The sequence below is a fragment of the Lissotriton vulgaris genome, unplaced genomic scaffold (genome assembly GCF_964263255.1).
Source record: "Lissotriton vulgaris unplaced genomic scaffold, aLisVul1.2 SCAFFOLD_584, whole genome shotgun sequence".
Classification (NCBI taxonomy): Eukaryota; Metazoa; Chordata; class Amphibia; order Caudata; family Salamandridae; genus Lissotriton; species Lissotriton vulgaris.
The window spans coordinates 983,141-1,007,315 of NW_028247781.1; the positions used below are offsets into that span (position 1 = coordinate 983,141).

General features: G+C 44.4%; 1 protein-coding gene across 1 annotated transcript in view; it reads right to left on the reverse strand.

Moving 5' to 3' along the window:
* The window catches only part of LOC147665049 (integrator complex subunit 11), a gene marked incomplete at its 5' end in the record, with an annotated part of 148,194 nt that overhangs the window by 46,435 nt on the left and 77,584 nt on the right, over positions 1-24,175 (reverse strand). Inside the window, one exon of the mRNA XM_086949795.1 lies at positions 22,716-22,823. Coding sequence (XP_086805921.1) covers positions 22,716-22,823 — 108 coding nt within the window. The remainder of the gene's footprint in view (positions 1-22,715; positions 22,824-24,175) is intronic.

Sequence of the window (24,175 nt, forward strand, 5' to 3'; positions counted from 1 at the left end):
TAAACCTAGCTCCTTGTGGCACACGTAATTATTTACGGCTGCAAGTGTTGGTGCATTCCCTTACTGGCCCATACTTAACCCTAACTATTAGATTACTATGCTGGGCAGTGGACCAATGGGGGGTAGAGTCCCATGTCCAATATTAACAGCCATAGTTTTGATCTGCTGACCCGATCAAATGCACTTGAAAGGTCACTGAAGCCAAGGTACAATGAATGTGTCGGGCAATAGTGTATTTGCTAATAATTAGATGGAGATGTTCCATTGTACCTAGGCCCTCTCTGAACCCATACTGGTAAGAATTCAAAATGCCCTTCTCCTTTGCCCATAACTTATTAGGAATAACCATGACTGAGGACTCAATTAAAAAAATGGGTCGATAAAATTGTGGGCATTGCTGATGATGACTACATTGGACCACGTGTGGGGCAAATTAGTAGGACTTCAGTTGGTAAAAATTTTGGACAACAAATGTGCCCATAAACTGATTTTATACATACATTTATACACATGGAAGTGGCAAAAGCTGTCCTAGGAGCCTTATTAGAGGGTCAGTCCCATAATGCTGTGGTTACTTCACCCAGTTTCACACCAAACTTAAAAGAGCGAGGGATGACTTTTTTGGGATTCCTGCCTTGGCTACTAATAGAAGGTTACAAATGTAGGTTACAAAAATGTGCTACCGCTCATCCGCAGTTATGTGGGAGCCGACACTGGACGTATGGTTATTACTATTTATGACTGAGTGAACAGTATCCCAAAATACTTTTGAGATTTCACATTCATTTATTTGAAATATTTTTTATTGACATTTTCATGTTACAAAACCAGACTGCGTTACAATACTTGTAATTTGACTTCAGTTCATGCATTTTGCACCATTGGACATTGCTATCATTGCATTGGGTGGAAATGTATCCTATGTTTATGCAATCCTGTCAATAAACAATTCCTATGTAGAACTGGGATGCAGAACTGGGACAGTGTTCATGGGACCCAGGGTATATGTAATGGATGGGGTATCAGGGTTGGTACAAAACTCGCTTGTTGGTATGTTTGATTGCTGCTAGGGGTGGGGAGGGTTGGGGTCCAGCCATTACGGTCTATGTATGTGTCCTGTGAGGTTCATGGTGGTATTGCCGAGCAACGTTACGTATTTGCTATAACAGGAGAGTTGGTGGCGTGCTCCCGGTCAGGGCTTGTGATTGTGGGTCCTCTGGGGCGTATGGGGAACTGTCCGGGTCGTCGTGTGTTGATGGCTGTTTGAATTGGTGCAACAATAGCTTCCACTCCATAGAGATGGGGTGCTTGTGTATCCCCTTCACCTCCTCCTCCCGGAGTGTTTCCTCCTACTCTGCCACCCATTTGTGTACTGCTCCCACCCAAGTCGCAATCGGGGGACCCGTGGGGGATCGCCAGTGCATGGCTATACCTCTTTTGGCCAGCAATATTGCCAGTCAGACAAAGAGGATTGACACTTTGTGCTGCTTCTGCTTCCGAAAGATTCCTAATGCACAGGCTTCCCAGGTGTTCATATGTGAAAGCCCCGTGAGCTCCCTGAGTGTCTTGTGAACATTGCTCCAATACGGCTGTAATGTAGGGCAACTCCAGAACATGTGGTGGAAATCTGCTTTCTGTGATCGGCATCTGGGGTAGAGGAACTGGGTGTCTGGGTAAAATTGTTGGAGGCAGGCTGGCGTTTGACACGCCCTGTGTAGGATGTAGAATTGTATATTTTTAAAGCATGCGCTCCTGGACACCTTCTTGGGGTATTCGAGGGCCATCACCCATTCTTTCTCGTGTATTTGGTGCCCTAGTTCCTCCTCCCAAGTGGCCTGCAGGGCCTCCAGGGGTTTGTTTATGAGCTCCCGAATGGCTTTATAGAGCCATGTGGTCAGGTGTCGTCCCATCCCCATGTGTATGATCGTGTGGATGACCGGATGAGTTGCTGGCTCTCCCGTCGATAGGTCGTGGTGCGATCGATAGTTGTATATGAGTTGTCGGTGGAGCAGAAACTGGCCAGGGGGGAGGTCATAGTCTTCCATAAGCTGGCGATAAGCTGTCTGAGACTATTTCGGTTAGACCGTGGTCTGTCCATACGCGGAGCATGCTAGTTGTGTAGTATTTCTCTTGTTTGGGCTAGCCAACTAGCGGCAGTAGAGGGGAGTACAGAGGCGTCCCTGCCGACATACAGTGTATCCGTTGCATGCATTTGCATGCCACCACTACTTGTATGGGGTATGTGCCTTGAGATTTCACATTTAGTGTCTAAAACGGGTTAGGATAATGTTACTTACCCAGTAAGCATCTGTTCTTGACAAGTAGAGTTGTAGATTCATATGCTTTGCATACCCCTTTCATCTAGTGTTGGGTCTGGATGTTTGCACTTTGTTTTTCTTCGAAGAAGTCTTTCAAGTCACGAGGTAGGTGACTCCTCCTTTCGGTGATGGCATGGGCATCGGCTCCATTGTTACATTGCTTTCCCACAGAGGGTGAGAATTGAGTTAGTAAGAGTAGAATAAAGATGGCCGTGCATATGTATATAAAGTAAGAGAAAACTGCAACAGCTACAGGTACCCGGGGAGGCGGGTGGGCGCATGTGAATCTACAGCTCTACATGCCAAGAACAGATGCTTACTGGGTAAGTAACATTATCCGTTCGAGGCATGTGAGCTGTAGATCACATGCTTTGAATAGACTATACAGCAGTATTTTCCCAAAGCGGTAGCTAATCTGTAGCTGTTGTAGTTATCTGAAAGAGTGTTCTAAGTACTGCCTGACCTACATTAGCTTGTTGTCTCGCTAACACATCTCCACAATAGTGCTTGGTGAATGTGTGCAGTGTAGTGTAGACCATGTTGCAGCTTTACAGATGTCAGCTTTGGGGATGTTTCCTAAGAAAGCCATAATAGCCCCTACTTTTCGGGTGGAATGCGCTCTAGGGGGCATTGGTAAAGTCCTCTTTGCTTTTGCATAGCATGTTTGAATATATTTAACTATCCACTGAGCAATACCCGATTTTGACATAGGATTGCCTTTGTGTAGTGGAGCAAAAGCCACAAGGAGCTGTTTAGTTTTACGAAATGATCTTGTTCTTTCTATGTAATACAATAATGTTTGTTTCACATCTAATGTGTGTAGAGCTTGTTTTGCCACTGAATCTGGTTGAGGAAAGAACACAGGCAACTCAACAGATTGATTTATGTGACCTTGGATAGGAAACTGGGGTTATCGCGAAGCACCATTTTGTTTTGGCGGACTTGACAAAATTGTTCCTCTATGGTTAGTGCCTGAAGCTCACCCACTCTCCTCAGTGATGTAATAGCAATAAGGAAAGCAACTTTCCAAGTGAGAAACTGCAGTTCACTGGGACCGGAGCCTTTTTCTTGGGCAGAGGTAGAGTTTGGAGCAGGGGAGGATCGGTACTCATGGTACGCTGACCCTGCGAGATGTCTTAGTCCATGTCGGAGTCACCTTCTGACAGGGAAAAGTTTTCCTCTCCTTCATCGGCTCCATGAGCGTCGAAGACATTGTGTTCGGAATCTTCTCCAAAGAGATCCAGAGCGGAGCCGCTGGGTTGTTGTATTTCGTGACGTCAAGCCAGACGGTCACGGAGCGTCTTCTCGGTTCGGAAGGATTTGCATGAGTCACAGTCTTGTCATGCTCCGGTAAGAGAGGCACAAGTTGCACACTACCTGAAAGCTGGTGTGCGGGTACTTGGCATGGTACAGAGGACGGAATTTAAATGGAGTCTGTTCCATTGACTGCGAGCTGTCCCGACGTAGCTAGGCCTAACAGCCTACCACGAAGTTCCTGATCAAAAGAGATTTTCCTGAAGAATACGATACGCGGAGAATGGAAAATGCGTTTGAATAACAATACAGTCAAGGGTAAGTGGATTGCGCACCGAGGGGATCTTGAGAAACTGTGTCGAACCGGAGCACAGCAATTCGCGTCCGAACCCAATGGCGGAAAAAACAATCTAACTATGGAGTCGATGCCCATGCGCACTATCACCGAAAGGAGGAGTCACCTACCTCTTGACAGGAAAGACTTCTTTGAAGAAAAACAAAGTGCAAACATCTGGACCCACCACTAGATGGCAGGAGTATGCAAAGCATATGATCTACAGCTCACATGCCTCAAACATTATGTTCTTATAATTTCTCGACACACATTTACTAGGTTTTTGCCCCTCAGTTTCTCATTCAAAGCCCTTCTCAAACGTCTATTCACAATAGAGCAAGCAGTACTGCACCATCTGAGTGAAAGCTACTTTTTAAGGTTAAAAGGTCTCATTAAGAGTCTTCTAGTAGCAACACATCAAGCATCGAAGGCAACCAAAATTTCTCGATTCCACATCTGGTCTGAAAGGCAAGTGTCAACAAATACTGGCCTTGCAATGTTGTTTTTTTTTTATTTCCCAATCCGTGTTCGATCGGTAAATTAAAAAATGTAGCGGAAGTAACACAAAGGACTCACATAGGGAGAAGCAACATGAAGGGTGCAGGTGGGGAATGAAGCATAACAGGGGTAAAGCAACACCGAGGTAGGGAGGCAGAAGCAACACACGTGGGGGAAGCAATATTGAGGGCGGGTAGCACAACTGAGCAGTCCTGGGTATAGGTCTCCACTCCTTAATTTGTAATGCATGCACATTTTCCATTTACTATAAATCTTTGAAAAATCCTTGCGTGCCATAAGGTCAGCATTCCAGTGGCGGCTGCCAGCTTCGGCAAGAGGAGAGGTGGGCAAATAGGCGGTGGGTGGTTTTATCAAATGAAAACAAGTAAATAAAATAAAAGTGTAATTACCATGATTGCTGCTGCACCGCCCTCGCTTCCCTCATAACTCCAGGGCCCCAGCTAACTTGCTTAACCAATCCTGCCACTGTTCTCACAGCAGTGCCAGGATTGGTGGGAGCGGCCTGTATCAGTGCTCACAAGAGCACAGGAGTCTTTTGCTTTCTCTAACCCAGCTGAGAAAGGTTTCAAGTGCGCATGTGCGGCTGGCCATCGCAAGATGGCTGGACAAAGTGACATGCACACTTTAAACAAGAGCAAAAGGCAGCCCGCCCTCCTCCCTCTGCTTTATAGCAGTGGTCCCGCCCCATCCTGACACTCCGTTTGTGACGGGGTGACAGAGAATACAATGGTATTGAATCAACTTCATTACCATTTTATTTTTCCATCTCTGGGGGCATTTCAGTGGGGCGAAGCTCCTCCGCTGTAATGGAGGAGCCACCCCAGTAGCAATCCCTGGGCCCTGGGAACATGCAGTAGGCTGCCCTCTAGAGGTGGCTGCATGTGTTGTTTATGGAAGGCACTGATCCGACTTATGTTGCCCTTTGAAGTCAATAAACATTGTGTGAGTTACTGCATAGTGCAAATCTCCAGGTCCGTGCCAACGCCCTAATAGCTCATCAACATTAAAATCCAGTGGGGCAGTGGAAGGTTTTCATTGCATCATCTAATTTAAAACGCCCTCCCCTAAGTGCTGATAAGAGTTATCAGTTTCCACTTTTAGGGCTGAAAAGACAAGCGTTATCAGCGGGGATGGTGTACCATAAATCCTCATTACCTTTTAAGCAGAGAGAAGTGCTCATGTGGCTGCAAAGCAGAGCTTCAGCGTCCATACTGATGGAATAACCCTAAAATATTACATGCAGAGCTAATCCTAATAATTTGGTCATTTAAAAAAATTGTCCCAAAACAAACAATGGCACAACCCTCGTCCCTTCTGTCACTTGAATGAGAATCACCCAGGACCCAAATCCAATATTCACCGCCTGCCTAATCCTGAAATATAGCCAAATGCACCACCCAAAAAGGGCGAAATTAGCGCCTCCTTCAAATACAATAAAGGGGAAATATCTTGCTTCTAAAAAAGAAGTTTAAATCATAGGCATGGATCGAGATTTCAAATAATGCACCTCACATGACTACATGCACTTTTCCAGTTTGTTTAATGTTCATTTAAGTGTCATACCAAAAATAGAATATAAATAGCTTGTTAACACTATATACATAGTGATATATACATCTCGTTTCTTCTTTTTTTCTCTCACCCCTCACCATTCATTCAAGTTCAATCGCGCATAAAAGCAACTCTCACTCATACCACAACTATACTCACAACTTACATGGTAACAAGCATTTGCAATGCAATAGGTCTCGCATTTACGAGAGTTTGAGCTATTGACATGGTTAATGACATATGTTTTGGTTTTTGAAACATAAATAAAACGCATTGTCATTTACAATGCCAATAGCTTAAACTGGAGTAAATGCGAGACCTGTTCCATTGCAAATGCTTGTTTTTATTTAGCAGTTTTACACTGGGGAATTACATGGTCCCTTCAGACACCTTTCTTGGACTTCTTGCACTAGACGTCCTACTGTGTGGTTGCCTAAGGTGCCCTACAGGCCACATATCAGTGTCCTCTAAGAGGCTCATCAGTACTTTCTTATTTAGATTTTGTTCTAAATGCAGAATAGGAACCATAACGCCCCCCAAGTTCTGGGTGACACCTTATGCATTATAGACAAAGGAAACATCTGCTTATTTGTTTAATAGAACTTGTTGGTAACAGTAGACAGTTCCCCACCAGGCCTGTCTCCCTTCCTTTCCTTCAGAATGGGGAAGAAAAGATAAATTCTGAAATTATTTTTTCCTATATCCTATCACGATCACAACTGTAAATATATTTTTTTAAGTTTTCAGTTAGGTCTCCCAGACTGCCACCAAACTGCAATGTGCAGCGAGGTTCACCCTCATCCATTGTTCCGTTCGAGCTTTACAGGGAACTGTTGCGTGGTGTTATACAATGTCCCATTTGGACCCATCTTCTCAAGGGTTCTCTAGGGTTCTGGGAGGAAGGGACTCCCCATACCAGGGAGCGTTGACATGTTTGGACTCACTTTACAACTCATGAAATATTAAAACTTGGCGGAATTGCTTCTAAGACATGCAGGGCTCGAGTCGGGGTACCACGCGGGTGGACGGCGTCTCCCCACTTATTTTACCGGGGGGATGCCTTCCCCCCTGCCAAACAGCTGGACTTCACTCTTTGGCCTCTCTGGGACGAGGAGCTCGGCACCTTTCGTGACGTCACTTCCTGTCATGACGTCACTTCCGGTGACCGCGTCCCCCCCACTTCTTTTTTTACGACTTGTGCCCTGAAGACATATATCATTTAGCCAAATTACTATAAGGAATGCTTTAAAATACAAGGTTAGGCAACATTTTCGTAAAGTATTCAGGCAGGGAGGATACTCCTTCCAACTCCACTGAGGAGCAGGGTCAATCTTTCTTGCTATGCTCATTCAGTGGCAGTACGGATATTTATATTCTCCCCACAGTTTTAAAGTTCACCAACCGGCATGTGAGGGCACGATGCAAAACAGACGCAGGTCAAGTAACTACCTAGAAAAGTTATTCTGTTGACATCAGTTTCACTATTCCTTCCAACAACCTCAAAGTGATGCGAGTAAAAAAACACAGAAAAAAAGCATCCTGTGAGCTAAGTGGATCAAAAATATATTTTCCTGAAAATGTACGTGTCGCACAGCTGTAATAGATCACAGACTTGGAGGGTTGTAAGAGAGATAAACTACGTCACAGGCACGTGACAAATGCTATGTACAACAGCCTAATTCTGCCCCCACCAACACCAGTCATCTCCCCTTGTAACTCACAATCACACAAGCGCGCGTGCTATCTAGCAAACACATGCACACACACACAAACATACACTAAAAGATATTCACACCCGTCGACAGCACAGGTCTTCAAATATCACGTGACCAAAAACACAGACACTGTGACCTTATCACACACCATCATCACACCCATTAACATACCAACGCCAAACGGACACCCTCGCATACTGTTACACACAACAAACACCAACAGAAGCACAATTACGCCACACACCCTGAGAGGAAAGATTGCAGTCTGTTTTAGAGATGGTTAAGCAACAGTGGCGCATACACCTGCACTGTGTGTGTCAGTAACTGTGAAGGTGCGTGCGTATATGTGCGTGCGTGTAAGGATGCACCGTCGTTCTCTGTGTTGTTAGAGTCCTATGCACGTGAAGAAGGCTGCACATGGTTGTATGCGTGCGTGTGTTTAAACTATCTTCTGTCCATGTGAAGGAACATTGCACAACTGCTGCTCCTGCACTTGTCACTAGCACCAATGAAGGCTGCAGCGTTGCTGCAGTGCCCACGCTTAACTGCGTTGCTTGTTACTGAACCTTGGTAAATCGTGCTCATTCCGCAATAGCCAGAACATTGAATGTGTAAACGCAGGCTGGCTGGGGTCAGAGACAGCCGTGGCGTGCTGTCGCAGCATCGCTGCAGTTGCTTCAGTCCCGCTGCCATCTGTGCTTTAGAGACATTTGTTCGCGTAGAAAAACGATCTCTGATGGAAGTGCTGGTAATCTGAAGGGTCCTACGTACACCTGAAAAAACGTGTATGAACACGGGATGATGCTACCTCCCTCTTAGAAACAACTCGTAATGAGAAATAGACTCTGTCACTGCCTACCTGCGGTGATCAATATCTTAAAGCCGAGCGCGTCCGTCCCCAAGCGAGTTAATGGGATCTGTAACCAATAACAACAAGGCATGCCGGGAATGACATAGGCAACAAACCCAGAGTGACAATTGGGTCAAAGCCTAATACGTCAGACCGACGCTCTGCTTTGAGACGTGCCGACCGCCATCCACCCGCAGCTATGCACAGCCCCGCCATCTCTAACAATTATGGAAGCCCTGCGTTGCCCGGTGAGTGGGGTTGGGAGAGTGTGTGTGCGCGTTTCTGTGGGCATGTAAGCCCCGCGTGTGTGGGGAGGGGAGGAAGGGGATGCGGGTGTGCGCGTGGGAATGTGTGTGCGCATGCGTCAGTGTGGCTGTGTTTGCGCATGGGAATGAGGCACGAGAGGGGCACGGCGTTGTGCGCGCCCACGAGGTGAAATCTGCGCTCGTGCACCTCTCGTCTCCACATTCCCAAATACGGGTAACAATAGTTGTCTTGCTGACAGCAATCAATGCTTACGCATTGAATGCAGGTCAGCTCGACCTAAAAATCAGAATAGACCAACTTTGATGTGCGTAAAACAGGAATAATGGCAAAATGTCAGATCTTAAGAGTCCTAGATCTATTACTAAACAGATTCTCTTTAGATAATTATAAACCAAATCGTTCAGTGCTTCTGGGTGAGAAGCAAAAGGCACATAAGCATATTTCTGTGAACTATAGAGTGCGAATAAGGCGTAATCTCCATAAACTGCGGACACAGTAATGGCTGCCCCACTAGGCTAAACTGTGTGATTTTGAGACACACTCATTAAAGCTCCGCTTCCTTATGCGTGAAAAGTGGGAACAAAAACAGACATGCTCTGATATCCAGTGCCTTATTAAACTGTAAAGAAGTCTCTTCTCAGATGCTGATTTCAGCAATATGAACGTCAAGCTTTCTACCAAGCCAGAAGAAGTAAAGATCGACTGATTACTAATATAATGCAGATCTCGATAAAATACAATGTAATACAATGAGCGCCAAAAAAAAAAAAAATAAGGACTGTAAGGAATCAGTTCAGTCCAAAATGGCGCTGAAAAGAAAGGTGGTAACCTAAACCAAAATCAAAACGACCGGGAGAGAAAGAACAGATGAGGCTCCGAAAATGGTTTAGAACAAACAGGGGCGTATATAAATAACAAGCATTTACAATGCAACGGTCTCACCTTTGCAAAAGTTAGAGCTATTGGCATTGTAAATGACAACATTTTTATTTATGTGTTGGTTTTGAAACAGATAAATAAATGGCATTGTCATTTACAATGCCAATAGCTTAATCTCTTGCAAACGCGAGGCCTATTGCCTTTGCACCCACACACACAGAGCAACACACAGAGCCACATGTACCACACACACACAGAGCCACACACACACCCAGAACCCCCCACACACCCAGAACCCCACACAATGCAAAAAAACTTTTTTGCTCCAAACTTGTTTTGACTGACAGCGTTTTTCATTTTTCTCACCCTGAACAATAGGGGGAAAGAATGCTGGCATACTAAAGGCTGGACTTGTAAATGAATTATAAGGTCTAATTTGTAAAACTACAACAGAAGATCCCATAATGTAATGCAATAGTATTTCATTTGTTGCCATGATCTAAAGCATTATTCACAAGGCTGAAACGTGCTGACAATAAGCTCAATATCGTAGAGCAAAGTGTGCGACGTTCTATTTTGCCAATGAGGAAATCTATGATTCCTGGACCGTGCATTCCGCTTTGGCACTCAAATGCACCATCAGAATTTAAACGCATCCTCAGTCTTAGCTTTGACACTGGAATTCACCCTCACCTATGGCACGCGAAAGCACCCTTAGCTTCATCGTTGGCACTCGAAAACACCCTCATCATTTAAATGCACCCTCAACGTCCGCATTGGCACTCCAATGCACATTTAGGTTCCACTATACCCAGTGCTTCAAATGTGCAGGCACTGTCCGGTAACTGCACTTCTTCAATTTGAAAGGGAGAGCGCCAGCACTTCTCAGCACTGCTGCAATACATGTAATGGAAAAATACTGACACTTCTCAGGCGCAAGCAGGTACCTGAACTTCTCCAGTTCCATTTAAAGCACTGACTAGACCAGAGTGTTATAATCTGAATCTTGCCTAAAACATACAATGGGTCCACGCCGCAGCTAAAGACTACAAAAATGAACCCGCCATATTTCCAAGCACCGCAAGGGCTCTCCGAAGCATCATTAGCCACGCTCAGGCACAGAGGCCTAACGTAAAATGGCGGGGCCCACCTGCTGCCTCTCCCTAATATCCACCGGTTAGAGCGTATGGGGCCAAGGATGGTGGGGGCCCACCTGCTGCCTCTCCCTAATATCCACCGGTTAGAGAGTATGGGGCCAAGGATGGTGGGACCTCCCTGCGTGAGGTCCCCGCCCCCCAAACCCTCCTCCCCCACCGCCTGCGTTACCCCTGCAGGCACTGCGAAAACACACACGTGCACCACTCGGCTCCCCAAAACACAGCATTCGTGCTTACACCTCACAGGCAAATGGATACTCAGCCAGCCATCCAAATCACTTGGGACTCAGTTCATTGACATATTTAGTATCATAGTGCTTAATTTGTAAAAGAATGCGTGCCAGTGCAAAAATCTCGGCTTAGAAGCCTACGGCCGAAAATCAAAGCTTTGCAGCGCTAAATCTACCCCATGCCTCTCTAATCCAGTGACTCCCTGCCCCTTTATCTCACTCTTGTAGGCTGCCTATGTGAGGTTTTCCGTCTTTCTCTCCCTCCTTCTTCTGTCGTTTCCAGGCGCTATAAATGAAACGTGTTACTCTCATCCAATTTATGTTGCTTAATTTACCACCGCTTAGAAACAGAGTTGGCTATACCTGTATTCGAGTCCGAGGACTGCACAGTACATATGTTTCAGTCGCGAGCGTTAAACTTACCAAGCCACACTGCAGACAGGATATGATGTATTTGAAGGGGCGGGGTGTGAATGGGGAGGTTTGTTTGGGCTGAACGCGTGGCTCAGGCCCTCACATTTCCAGATGGGTGTCTGTTTGTGCCAGGGGCGCACAGGCGCAAACATTCAGATGGGAGATAACAGTGCAAAAATGCCTGCCCAAAGTTGAGCTTTCGTGCCCACCTCTTTCACACAATTGTCTCAACTAACTGGCAGCACACTTATTCCGTTGATTTAAAAAAACAAAAAAAAAAACCTTTCTAAATGTAATTGTGTGAGACTTTGTAGATTTTACTTGGATTCGCCGAACGAAGCAAGGGTGAGTTCCTGATAAGTGAATTTGCATACATACCCACACGTTTTGCGGATTATCCAGTTAAAAAAAAACTCTGTAAAGTCGGCGAGTGGATCTTAAGGAATATATTTTTGTCAGCTGCACCTACAGTAAGCACTTTCCTCTTTATCTTCACTTGTTATATCGGAGAAGTGTGCGGTGTCTGCCCCAATATTATGGAAATTTGTTTGCCAGCCAATGACGGAGAAAAAAGGGGCGGGACTTAAAAAAAGACCCAGAAAAGCCCACGAATCGTGTCGTGACGGGGGAAAGAGTGATTGACAACCATCTCTTCCGATGGCTAGCCTCCATTTATGGAGCTCGCCAATGGAAGAGAGAGGCGGGACAAAGCCCCGTACTGCAAAACATAAGATTTCGCCTGAGGGAACACTGCTGCGCATTGGAAGCCAGGCGAAACCTAAAAATAGGTAACAGAAGGGGCAGAGCCAAAAATAATTATAATATAAATAACAAAATAACAATCAGATACCTAATGAAACCGAGGTAGTAAAAACAGTTGATTAACAAATGGTTATTAAATAACAGAGAATTCAAGAAAAAAACCACATATGCCCCATATAATGGTATAAAGCAATAGGGAGAGGCATAATGATAACACCTTACAAGATGGCCCCCGTAAACTAGGCAAAAAGGAGGCAAACAACCATGGACCGCCCTAATGAGAGTTAATTAATTGATAATTGACAATTAGGAGCACTATCTATAGGAACCCTGATTCCCTCCAAACAGTTCAGGATTCTTCTTCCACCAAGTAAGTTGCAGAAGAAATACCCAACCTAGGCAGGTAGCTATAGAGAGTAAGAGCAGGGATTAATTGGCAATACTTAATCTTTTACAGCTTGGAATAAATAAAATTCCAAACTAATGGAGTTCCCCCATTAAATGAAGGGAACCACAGAGAAGAATTAATACAATTGTAGAATAAATTAAAGGTAAGCAGGCTGTAACTACCCAATCAAACAGCAAAGAAAGGGGAGACAGGAAGGAAAGGGAGATAAAATATTGAATTTGTGACTCCCTTATAAATCATTATGTTTTCAGACTTAAAAGAGGAAGTCTATGGTTTCTACAAAAACAACACGTCCTCCTCACATTCCCTTGAAGGCCATCATCGGTAAGGAGAAGGGACACTAAGGGTATACTTATGCACGAAATAGAAAGAATGGGAAAAAAGAATAATGAAATAATGTATTTTTTAAACAGAAAAATACAACTTTTTGGGCAAAAGAACCAAGAAGATAGATAAAGAGTTAAATGAAAGGTATCTTCCTTTCCCTATGCTATATATATAAGAGGCACTTGAAGGGTAAAGCAATTCCTAATGGCAATTTGTTTCTCTCGAGCAATAGAACAAAAGAAAATATAACAATATGCCATAAGAACATTATAACTCCATGTGAAAGTGAATTCTCCCTAGGTAAGAGAAACCTAAGAACAGGATATAACATTAACAACCACAATGTAAAGGGCAGAGATAATTGATTTTTCTTTTCCCTCCAGCAGGGCTTGACTTACCAGCAAGCCTCTAAGATTTTTATTCACACAGATTATTGGAGGTCTTTTCAAGATCCAATAGGTATGAGACATTTTCTTGTAACAGTTTCAAAATCTAAATTGTCTTAGCATATGCATGGATATGAGCAAAGGTGTTTGACGGGTTACCAAATAATAGGGGATTAATAAGGATACATTTAAGCATTTAACAATGGTTAATGTATGAAATGAATAAATAGTATGTTCATTATAAATACTTAAAGAACAGTGATATCAGATAAAATTGTGGAAAAAACAACCCAGTACCTTGTCTAACTGATTGTTATTATACACCTTTTTGTTTAGATGTGTTTTTAAATTGAACATCAATGTCCTGAAGAAGATGCAGATATTGTAGATCACCGAAACGCCGGGTCGACAATTTGTTCATTAATACATTTTGTGTTTTAAGTGTAATAATTTGTGCACATAAGTTTTGTGATTCTTGAATTTTTAGCAAAAATGTTTTTATAAATAATGTGACCATGTGTTTTTAATCACATTAATTGACTCTAGAAATGTATCAGCAATTCAACAGTGAATAATAAATAATATATTTAGAATTTTGACATTGGGTTGTGTGTAACTTAACCTTTGTATGTAAGAATTCATCCAAGTAGTTTTGTAAATTTGGTAACCTGCGCAAATACTCATTACACACTAGTCCACCTGTCCCTACATTATATAGTGACTCCTGAGGATTCCGGCCTAAAAAGTTTGGAAAAGGAAATTTGTTGTTTTGAAAGCTTTCTGGCTCCTACACTGTTCTCTTTGAAACAGAGAGCAAACCACAACTATGTGAGATTTTGATCACTAGCAAGCAGCTTCGTTTCAGCTCGGAGCGTGCCCTGCTTTATCTGAGGCCAGCTGTAAACCCTCACAAGAGCTGTTTGTGCACGAAACTATGGCTGACTAGAGTGTTACGTTTGTCAATGGGCCTGCGCACATTTAGAAGGAAAATGTTTTGCCCGGTTCAGACTGGACTTGTGCAAAAAAATAAAAATAAAAAAAAAGCCATCTACCAGCCACATACCTGTCACTCGGACACTGTGTATGTGTATTGGCATTTATATAGCGCACTACTTACCCGTAGGGTCCCAAGGCGCTTCGACCGCTGCGAAACCCTTCCTGGCTTCCCTGAGAGATGGTCCCTTAATGGGTATCTCCAGGGTGAGACCAGGCATCCCCGGCGGTCTGGTGGGGCCGTTAGTGAAGATGAGGCAAGCTAATGCCCAGAGTTGCCGAGTGTGATCGCTGATCAGAGTGGGCACCGAGGCGAGAGAATTATCGAGTCCGCTGACCCTGGTCCAGAAACCTGCCGTGCCGGGAATCGAACCCTGGTCCCGGGCCGTCCTCTGCTCTCGGGTCTGCCGCCTCTAACCAGTGAGCCACACTACTTCACTTCACTGAGAAGAGGTTGAAGGGTGGGGTGAGAGGTTAGGGCCGGGAAACATTCTTTACATCGCAGTGATTACACCGCAATGCAGGTGCAACACAGCCGTTACAACACAAGCATTACATCGACTTGGGCTGGATGGTGCTATAACCTAAGGAATAGTAAGATTTACAATTCCAACAGCTTCCCTACTGTACGTAGACTGGTGTTGGAATAGTAAATCTTACTACTCCTAGGTCCAGCGGCCTCCAGCGAAAGTCCTTGTAACGACTTGTGTTGTAAAGACTGCGATGTAACATACCGCAATCATTTTGATCGTGTTGTTACATCACATATTCGGAAGGTCTTGTGGGGAGAAAAGCAATAAGCACAAAAAAGAAGAGTGGGAAATCAGGCAATAAATCTATTTTTGTAAATAAGAGTCTGTCAGTAGTTGGTTTATTTGAGGGTTTTTTTGAAGCATGCCGATGTTATCCACCCTCTCACGGGCCTCTGTGACTAAACAAGCCAGCATTTATTTTATTTACTTCTGCACAAAGCCTGGTAGGTTTGAAAAATAAAATTGCGGGCTTTTCAAGTTTCAAACATATCACGCTGACGCAAACTCCCATCGGGTGAACGCGTACAGGATGAAAAGCTGACCTTTTGAATATACGGGCAAAAAACGAATTATAAAACAGTGCACCTAAACAAACTTACATGCACAAAAAGGCAAGCCTACAAGTAATAGTGGCATGCTCTATGGGAAGGTTCAGAAAAGGGGGTGGTGATGAACAGAGTGTCTGAATTAAGCAGACCACTCTTACCCAGTCCAAAGATCAGGGCTTGATCCATCACCGTTATTTATCTCACTGCACCATCCCAGCTCAGAACCTGGCTATATGCAAATCAGTCTGTCCTGGCCCAGTGCATCATGGGAACAGGGCAGACTAAACTACCAAGCCAATTCTTCACCAGAAAGGAGACAAGCGACCGGGGACCGGTTTCTGGCATTTCAGCCGTCTTCGGCCCGGCTTGCTTGAATCCTGATGGTGCAGTGAGAAAGGGACTCATGTCTGAGTATACCCTGCCACACCTATAGTGGCCAAAAACGATTCCGAAAAGGGGGTGGTGATGAACAGAGTGTCTGAATAAAGTAGACCACTCTCACCCAGTCCAAAGATCAGGGCTTGATCCATCACCGTTATTTATCTCACTGCACCATCCCAGCTCAGAACCTGGCTATAAGCAAATCAGTCTGTCCCTGGCCCAGTGCATCATGGGAACAGGGCAGACTAAACTACCAAGCCAATTCTTCACCAGAAAGGAGACACCTATAGTGGCCATGGGAAGGTTGACACACAATAAGGCGGGACATATAACCCGCTTTGACCACAGAGAAGCAAACCTTTGAGAAGGACATGCAAGCAACAAATTAAAAGCGATGGGCAGGCTTTAAACCCACACAGTAGATACAGCATATCTCGAAGAGACAGCTTGTGCACTACCTAGGAGAGACTTAAAAAGGGTATGGTTAAGATGGATCAAGGAAAATTAGAATGTTATTTGGGTTTGTTGATTTCCAGACAATACGAAAAGTTGCCATTTTTGAACCTCAAACTAGGAGATGTCTTAGGTGCACTGTGTTTATTAAGAGATGGAAAAAACAAAACTGCTATCAAGGGTGTGATCTCCTTAGTTCATGACTAAAATGTCACATGAGAGTAACCTGCTCAAGAGGAAGCTAGATAAAAATACGTAATCCATTTTTTAAGCAAACTCCCCGTTAGAAATGGGGGTTCTGGTTCGATAGGGTATACATCGAATCCATGCAGAACTCACCACCCTAGTCAGGGCAAGTCAGATACACACCAAGATAACTTGTGCTCACACTCTGATAGCTTGGAGCTTGGCGCAGAGCAGGTAGGCTTATCACCAGAGGAAATGTGTAAAGCGTTTGTGCCACACACTCACAAAGTAACACAATAAATACACCACAAAAGAGACTACACACCCATGTTTTATCAAAATAGCCTATTATATTCTAACCTCTTTAAGGCCAAAACAACATAAATACATTGTATGCTTTTCAAAATATTAATCTTTTCCGGCAGTACTCCTCCTGATTAATTCATGACAAAAGAAGATGAAGATCACCTAACTACTGGTTCAGTTATACCAGTTCAAAGTATCCCACCAAATGAATACAAGTACCCTTAATTTCACGCAGAATAAAACAGCAAATTAATTAAATAAGCAAGCGTGGCCATTAAAGTGAGCGCACTGTGCTGCAAATTAATTAAATAACAAGCACGGCTGCAAAAGTGAAAGCGGCTTATGCTGCAAATTATTTAAATAACCAAGCACAGCTGCTTAAGTGAAAATACTAATTAAAAAAATAAACAAAATTGTGCTATTAGCCATGATAAAGCAGACTGTGTAGCATGACCAGAAAAAGGTGTAATCCTTATAGGCGGTAACAAATGGAGACAAGACGGTTCCAAGGAGGGACTGAAAACCCTTTTTACCAATCAGTAGCCAGTATTTAAGAAGGACAATATACACAAAGCCAATGAGAAATATGGGTGGAGAGTGGACGAGGCTTCCATAGCAAACCCTACTACAGCTTGTCCCGCAGAGCGAGCAGCGCATGCGCGCTGCCGCTAGGGTCGACCTAAAAAGCAAAAAGAACAAGTGATGGACAGAATGCAGAACAATGTCATACATTCACACCAGTCCAGAGATCTCGGCCTAAATCCATAGTTTATTTGCTCCCTATGCCATTCCAGTTTGAAGCCAGCCATATGCAAATCAGTTTTGTCCCTGCTCTCTATGGGAACAGTCCAGTTCTCCCTGGACAGGAAACATGCATCCTAGGACCAGTTTCGGGGTTTCACCCCTCATCAGCCAGGCTAGCTTGTCTTCAGCGACATGGAGAGCATGGGACCCACGTCTGGGCATACCCGTCACACTCTGGGTGACAAATGCAAAGCAAACAATTGATGGAAGGAATGCAGAACAATGTCATACATTCACCCCAGAACAGAGATCTGGGCCTAAATCCATAGTCTAAACTGGGGTTGCATGGAGAGCAAAAGAACAATGGATTTAACCCAGATCTCTTGACTTGGGGTGAATGTATGATTTATTCAGCATTCCGTCCAACATTTGTTTGTGTATCACTATAAAAAGCATCTCCAGCACTCTAATTAGAACCTTTGGATGGAAAGAGGTGCTTTCCAGTCCTTCAAGGGGGATCAGAGTTGTTTACATTTCTTTCTAGCAACATTTATGCCACCATCAATCACATATCAATCCACTTCTTTCCCGGTAAAATGGTGAGTTAGAGTAAAATGAGATACAACATTTGGTATTATAATAATCTCATATGTCCAGCATGTTAGCAGCTTTGATATGTGTCACATACTATGGTAAAAATGTTCCAAGACCTGCTCTTCTAGTCTTGGAGGGTAGTGCAGGGAGATGCCATTTTCCTGGAGCAGTGCTTGGCAGCTGACAAAATCATATACCCTGCAATAAAGTGTATGGCGAGACAACTATTGCTCAAACATAGAGAATACCTTCAACGATCTGCACGGTGTTCCTTGAAATGGTACAAGAAGCACAGCTTCCCTTTTGGCGCCATAGGTTGGTTAAAGCATTTTGAGGTTCTGTCCACCAGGCTGTGGAAATGGGCTATAATGTTCTGGCTTAATTCTGCAAGATGCGGAGCCTTTTGCTTCTGAAGTCGGATCTTACGACCATGGCACTTAATTTACTGTTCATATTCAGGAACATCCCTATTTTATTCACTTCTGTAGAGGATGATGGTGAGGGCAAATCAAGGAGGGCTTAGAGATGGAAGACATGGAGGTTGACAAGTGAGACTTCATACCTGCCTCAACACATAGGACAGTCAAGGACAAGGACGTATCAGTCTTACCTGTAGAGTTGAAAAGGAGCTCACTTGCAACATTTTTCATGTGAAACTGGAAACATGCGCAGAAGCTTTTGCAGTAGAAGCACCCTTTCATGCTTTTTTGAAAACTCTGAAGTGCGTTCTTTAGAGGTGAAAGCCACTTCCTTGACTGGGTTTGCTTAAGTTGACCCTTTTGGCTTTTTGAATATCCAATTCATTACAATTCGATTGTTTCCTTTTTTTGTGCCTTTTTGAAGGGTGCAAGAGAGGCAAGAGAGTCCTTTTTAGGTCGAGCTGACGTAGCATTCATGCGAAAGCATGAATGCTGTCAGCAAGACAACTAATGCTATCCGTATTTGGGAAAGTGGACAGCAGAGTGCCACGCGCTTTCCCAGTGTCGGATTTCACCGCGGGAGCGAGCGCGCTTGTGCAGACCACAGGGCTTGCATGCAAACACGGCACGCACACAGGCAGGCCCCATCCCCTGCACGCACAGGCACACGCGCATGCGCACACACACACACACACACACACACACACACGCAGGCACACACACACCCCCCCCCACACTCCCCCCTCGCCGCCGCACCTACACACACTAGCGCACCTACACACAGAGACTGCGCCACACACACACCAGCGCACACAGACACACGCGCGTACACCCCCCTCCCCTCCCACTCACCGGGCTCTTTCGGCGTGTTCCGTGTCTCCTCTGCAGCGCTGGTCGGGCACTCACCGGGCGGGCGGGAATTCCTGCCGGATTGCAGGCCCCGCCCCCGTCTCGGCCAAAAGTGCCTGACTTCCGGTTTTCACGGAGCAGGGCTGCGGCGGTGATTTCTTTCGGGGGCAAACCCCCCCCCACCCCCCCCCCCCCACCCCCCCCAGGTCTAATGGGGAGTAGAAGTTGTTTCAAGTGATTTCACTTTGTTACCTTGCATTTGCCTCGTTGCGTGAGCATCTCGCACGTACCAGAAGTTCACCGAACATATGCAGCCATGTCAGAGTTCTTCGAATGTATGGCAGTACCCAGCAGGAGCGTAGGAATCCCGACCACATTAAACCTCCAACGCGGCTTACACAGCTCGCACAAAGTATCGGTGTGATTTTAAATGAATACACTGTTTTCAAATCCAACTCGAACACAGAGTTCTTTTTCCATAAATGGTTGAAAAATGCACTGACCGCCGCGTGAATACAAAAGCCACAACAAATAGTCGTCTTCTTTTGGCAACGCGATCCACAAGTAGTCCCCGAGATTTAGAATACTTCATAGTCCCCTTGGCAAATGAAGCAGGTAACGCTGCCGGTTCCATTCAAATGAACGCAGCCAGATCATGCAAATGTTCCCAGTCCAGTAAAGTGCTGGCAGATGCTCACAGTCTGTTATCCTAAATCGCTTCACATATTTCCTGTGTTCCTTCCATCAGCAGGACAGTGCTGCAGACGGTAATAAACTCCAGATAAACAGTAAACATTTTAAATTCCAGCTGTCCGTTGGCCGCCTGGGCAGCCTGGACGAGCGTCTAGGGCTTGTGTTGCTGCTGTTTACCTTCCCAGATATAGATAGGAAGTTAATTATTCAACTGAGGCGTAAGGCATTCTACAGCTTGGCGTGATCTGCAAGGCTGCCCCCAATAGCACCCCCCTGGAACCCCTGCTTTCAAAACGGACACGCTATGCTTGCACCTAAAATAAAACAAATGCTTTTTTTTATCTCCTATTTATTTTGTATCCCTTGGCTCCCTTAACTCAACATAATAATTGTTTCTAGTTGTGTTCTGAGGAGCCGCGCACTGTGCTCCTGCTGAGGTCGGGCACTGGCTGTGGGGCATCCATTCTGGTTTTAAAACTCCCCCTTCACTCGTCCTCTCTTTTCCTTTCACTCCCTCCCCTCTAAAGAACCGACACGGTGCACAGTTTACTTTATCTGGCAATCATCTGTGTTGCTTATGTTTTGTCTCGGGATACCCGCCACTGTTTTTATTTATTTCTTGTCCCTCTCTGGAACAGACCGTGCACGACTCCCGCCCTGTCCTCCCATCGCCCGCCGAACTGCACCCCAACCCAAAGGGCCTCGGAAGGATGCAAGGCCCCTGCATGACGACCACCCAATTCATGCAAATCTCCCTTCCTGCAAGCCGCCACCCCTTGAGTACTTTGGCCAAAGTTGCAGAAATGTGCCCCACCCCCTTTTACTGCCACACTCGAGCGTGCTTTTATCCCACTCTACTTTCTACTTCAGTAAACCCTGGCTGGCGTAGGGACACACTGGCATGCATGCACTTCTGAGTACGTGCAGCTTGTGACTAAAGACACACAGCATGTAAGTATTCACAACACGGGGCTAATGGCCAGCTCAATAAGCGCTGCTGCTCGGCCGCCCAGCACAGCTAATACAAACCATCCCCTTCCCCCCCAACACCCCAATTGTACCAGCACCCCCATTAACAACCACGTGGTGCCAGGGCGCATTGAAACATCACAGCACTGCATCGTTGCCCCATCTGATTGCACCTCAAAGCTCACGGCTGTGGGGCATCCATTCTGGTTCTAAAACGCCCCCTTCAGTCGTTCTCTCTTTTCCTTTCACTCCCTCCCCTCTAAAGAACCGACACAATGCGCAGTTTACTTTATCTGGCATGCATTTGCGTTGCTTATGTTTTGTCTCGGGATCCCCGCCACTGGTTTTATTTATTTTTTGGCCCACTCTGGAACAGACAGTGCACGACTCCCGCCCTGTCCTCCCATCGCCCGCCGAACTGCACCCCAACCCAAACGGCCTCGGAAGGATGAGAGGCCCCTGCAGCGACCACCCTCTTAATGCAATAGTCACGTAAATACAAAACATGTGGCATTACAAATGCTATAGGTGTCACATTTGCAAAAGTTAAAAGTATTGGCATTGTAAATGACAAAGCCATTAATTTCGCTATTTTCAAAACCAACACATAAATAAAAGATTTGTCATCTACAAGACCAATAGCTCAAACTTTCCTAATGCGAGACCTATTGCATTGCAAATGCTTGTTCTTGAGGGCTTTTGCCAGAAATTAGTGACACATCACAAAGTCCTTAACTTTGTGATGAAGGCAACTGAGGAAGTAAGCAGCAAAAGCATTCTTTATGGTGGACGTTGGATTAAATCATTCTTTGTGGTCGATGGGGGATTAACTCTTCTGCAGGCCACAGGTTGAGCAGGGCCTGGTGGAGATTTGTTTTTCTCCTTAGTATATTCAGTCATAGCTCTTCAACAGCTCGTTTCTGGGTCCAAATCTCAGAAACAACAACTTATGATCATAAAAAGTATGCAACTGGGTATGGTAGATGACTTCTATGTAATTTTTGAGTTAAACCAAGGCAAAATAGGTACATGCGAAAACTGAAGAGCACCTCTCTGGCTAGAGATTACCTTTAGAAGCTATGGTGTCTTCTACGGGGAGAGGGGTACTCAGAATGGAACACAGCCTCACTGGCATGTGTTTGGCAGCGGTTTTCAATAAGAGGAAAGTGCTTTGAAATAAACACTGTTGTTTGCCTAAAGACAGGTTAATATAATTTCCAAATACATGTATTTAAATATAAATATATTGTAAAAATATGTATAAGTTTACGTTGGATTCCCCATATGATGATGGGGAATGAGTTCAGAACAGAAATATGTGAAAGATCCAATGTTTGATAAGCATGAGAGCATCAGGAATTTCCTGATGTCTTAGGCTAGTTTCACTCTGGAATTTACCGAGGAACCACATTTGCGCCACCACAAAACATCTGTACACTAGACAGACACAGACACACACACACACACACACACCTACACCTGAGCTTACAAATAGACCATATAAAAATGTGGTTAGACAGTGATAGACTAAAAACCAAACTATCATTCCTACGGTGTTCAGAGAGATGTCAACGAAAACCCATAATACACATCTGTGTACGAATAGGAGTCCCACATTCCAAGCAGAAGTTGAGCTCTTTCAGACTACATTTTGTTTCACTCCAACAAATCTTACCCAGGGCGGCCTCTCTCTTCAAAAGCCCAAGTGAAATATCCACAGGTATGTTCGGATTAGTGATCACGCTGACAGTTTCTCCGTTTGCAGGCATTGTGCAATTAATAGCTGATAAAAAGAAGACATTAGTAAGTGTCCGATGTGCACGTATTATATAAGCAATCGCAATGAAATGCACTAACTAATACTCATGATTTTCCATCATGGTATTTTCGCTCTGAATTAAATACACATCAGCATTTCTCTGTAGAACAGTGAAATCCAGCAACAACTTTTAAATAATAAATGTTAGATGTTTGAATTGTTTTAATTGAAATTAGGCATTTAAGCAGTGACATGATTTGTCTTTAAAACACTAATCTGTCAAGCAGACCATTACATTTGGCTAAGCCCTGCCAGACCCCATGCCACACCTTGCAAATTAGGAAAAAACAATACGGGAAATAGTTGCATTTTATATAGGGAGAAATACTGAATCTGCTCCATTAGGAATTTAAGCTACTGAACCAACATAGTATGACCTATAGGATTAGTCTATTGACTTTTAAGTGACACACTAAAAAAATCATTTTATCTTGCAGGAAGGATGTTCATAGTTTCTAAGGAAAAGAAAGTACCCAATATGGATAACTGTGATGAAAAGCAAGGACATTTTCTTCATCCAACATGGAATTTTATTTGACAATCATAAAGAGTAGAATAGAATAGCAAGCCATCCTGACGACTTATAGAGGATGAAAGCACACGAATTGTCTAACCTTGAGCTAGATCCCAAGCAAACAGGCTGCATTAAGAAGGCTTGTAGGCTTGTCTTCCCAGAGTTCAGCAATTTATATCGCCCAGTGCCCGAGACAAGTTGATTAATGCCAGGCGTTGTCCGATGGACAACTAGACGTTAAATCACAGAAAACGGACAGAACTGTGGAACTTTAGTGTACTCCGGCACTCGGGATGCTTTTGTTTTTACACTGGTCATGCTGCTCTTTCCTGTCAGGAGGTGGTTGTCCACAAACAAGCCTTTATTGCCTGTTCTATTATCCCAACTCACTGGTCCTTTAATTAATCCTCTTAGGTGCCTCACTTTATTTTCTCTTACTGGGGGAAATTATATAAACCAGCTTTGGCTATTTACGATTATTTACTGTATTGAAGTGCCTGACGAGCCCAAGTGCTTGTATTAGCACATTTTGTCTTCTTTAGTAATTTGAGAATACCAATGCACAAACTGGAGGGCCATACACCAACAGGAGGAGGAGGCCTTTAATTAAACAGAATACTCTGCTCGGAAAGCAGAGTAGGAATATACTGTAAGTGAGCATCAATGCATCACTTTAAAATGTTGCTTTTTGCTGCTGTGTCCTGATTAACAAGCTGCTTAAACTGGCGCCATTTGTCAATCTTTTTGTGAAAAAGAGGTTGTGCAGAAAGAAGTGCTGGGTTCCGCAAGACCTAATATTTTT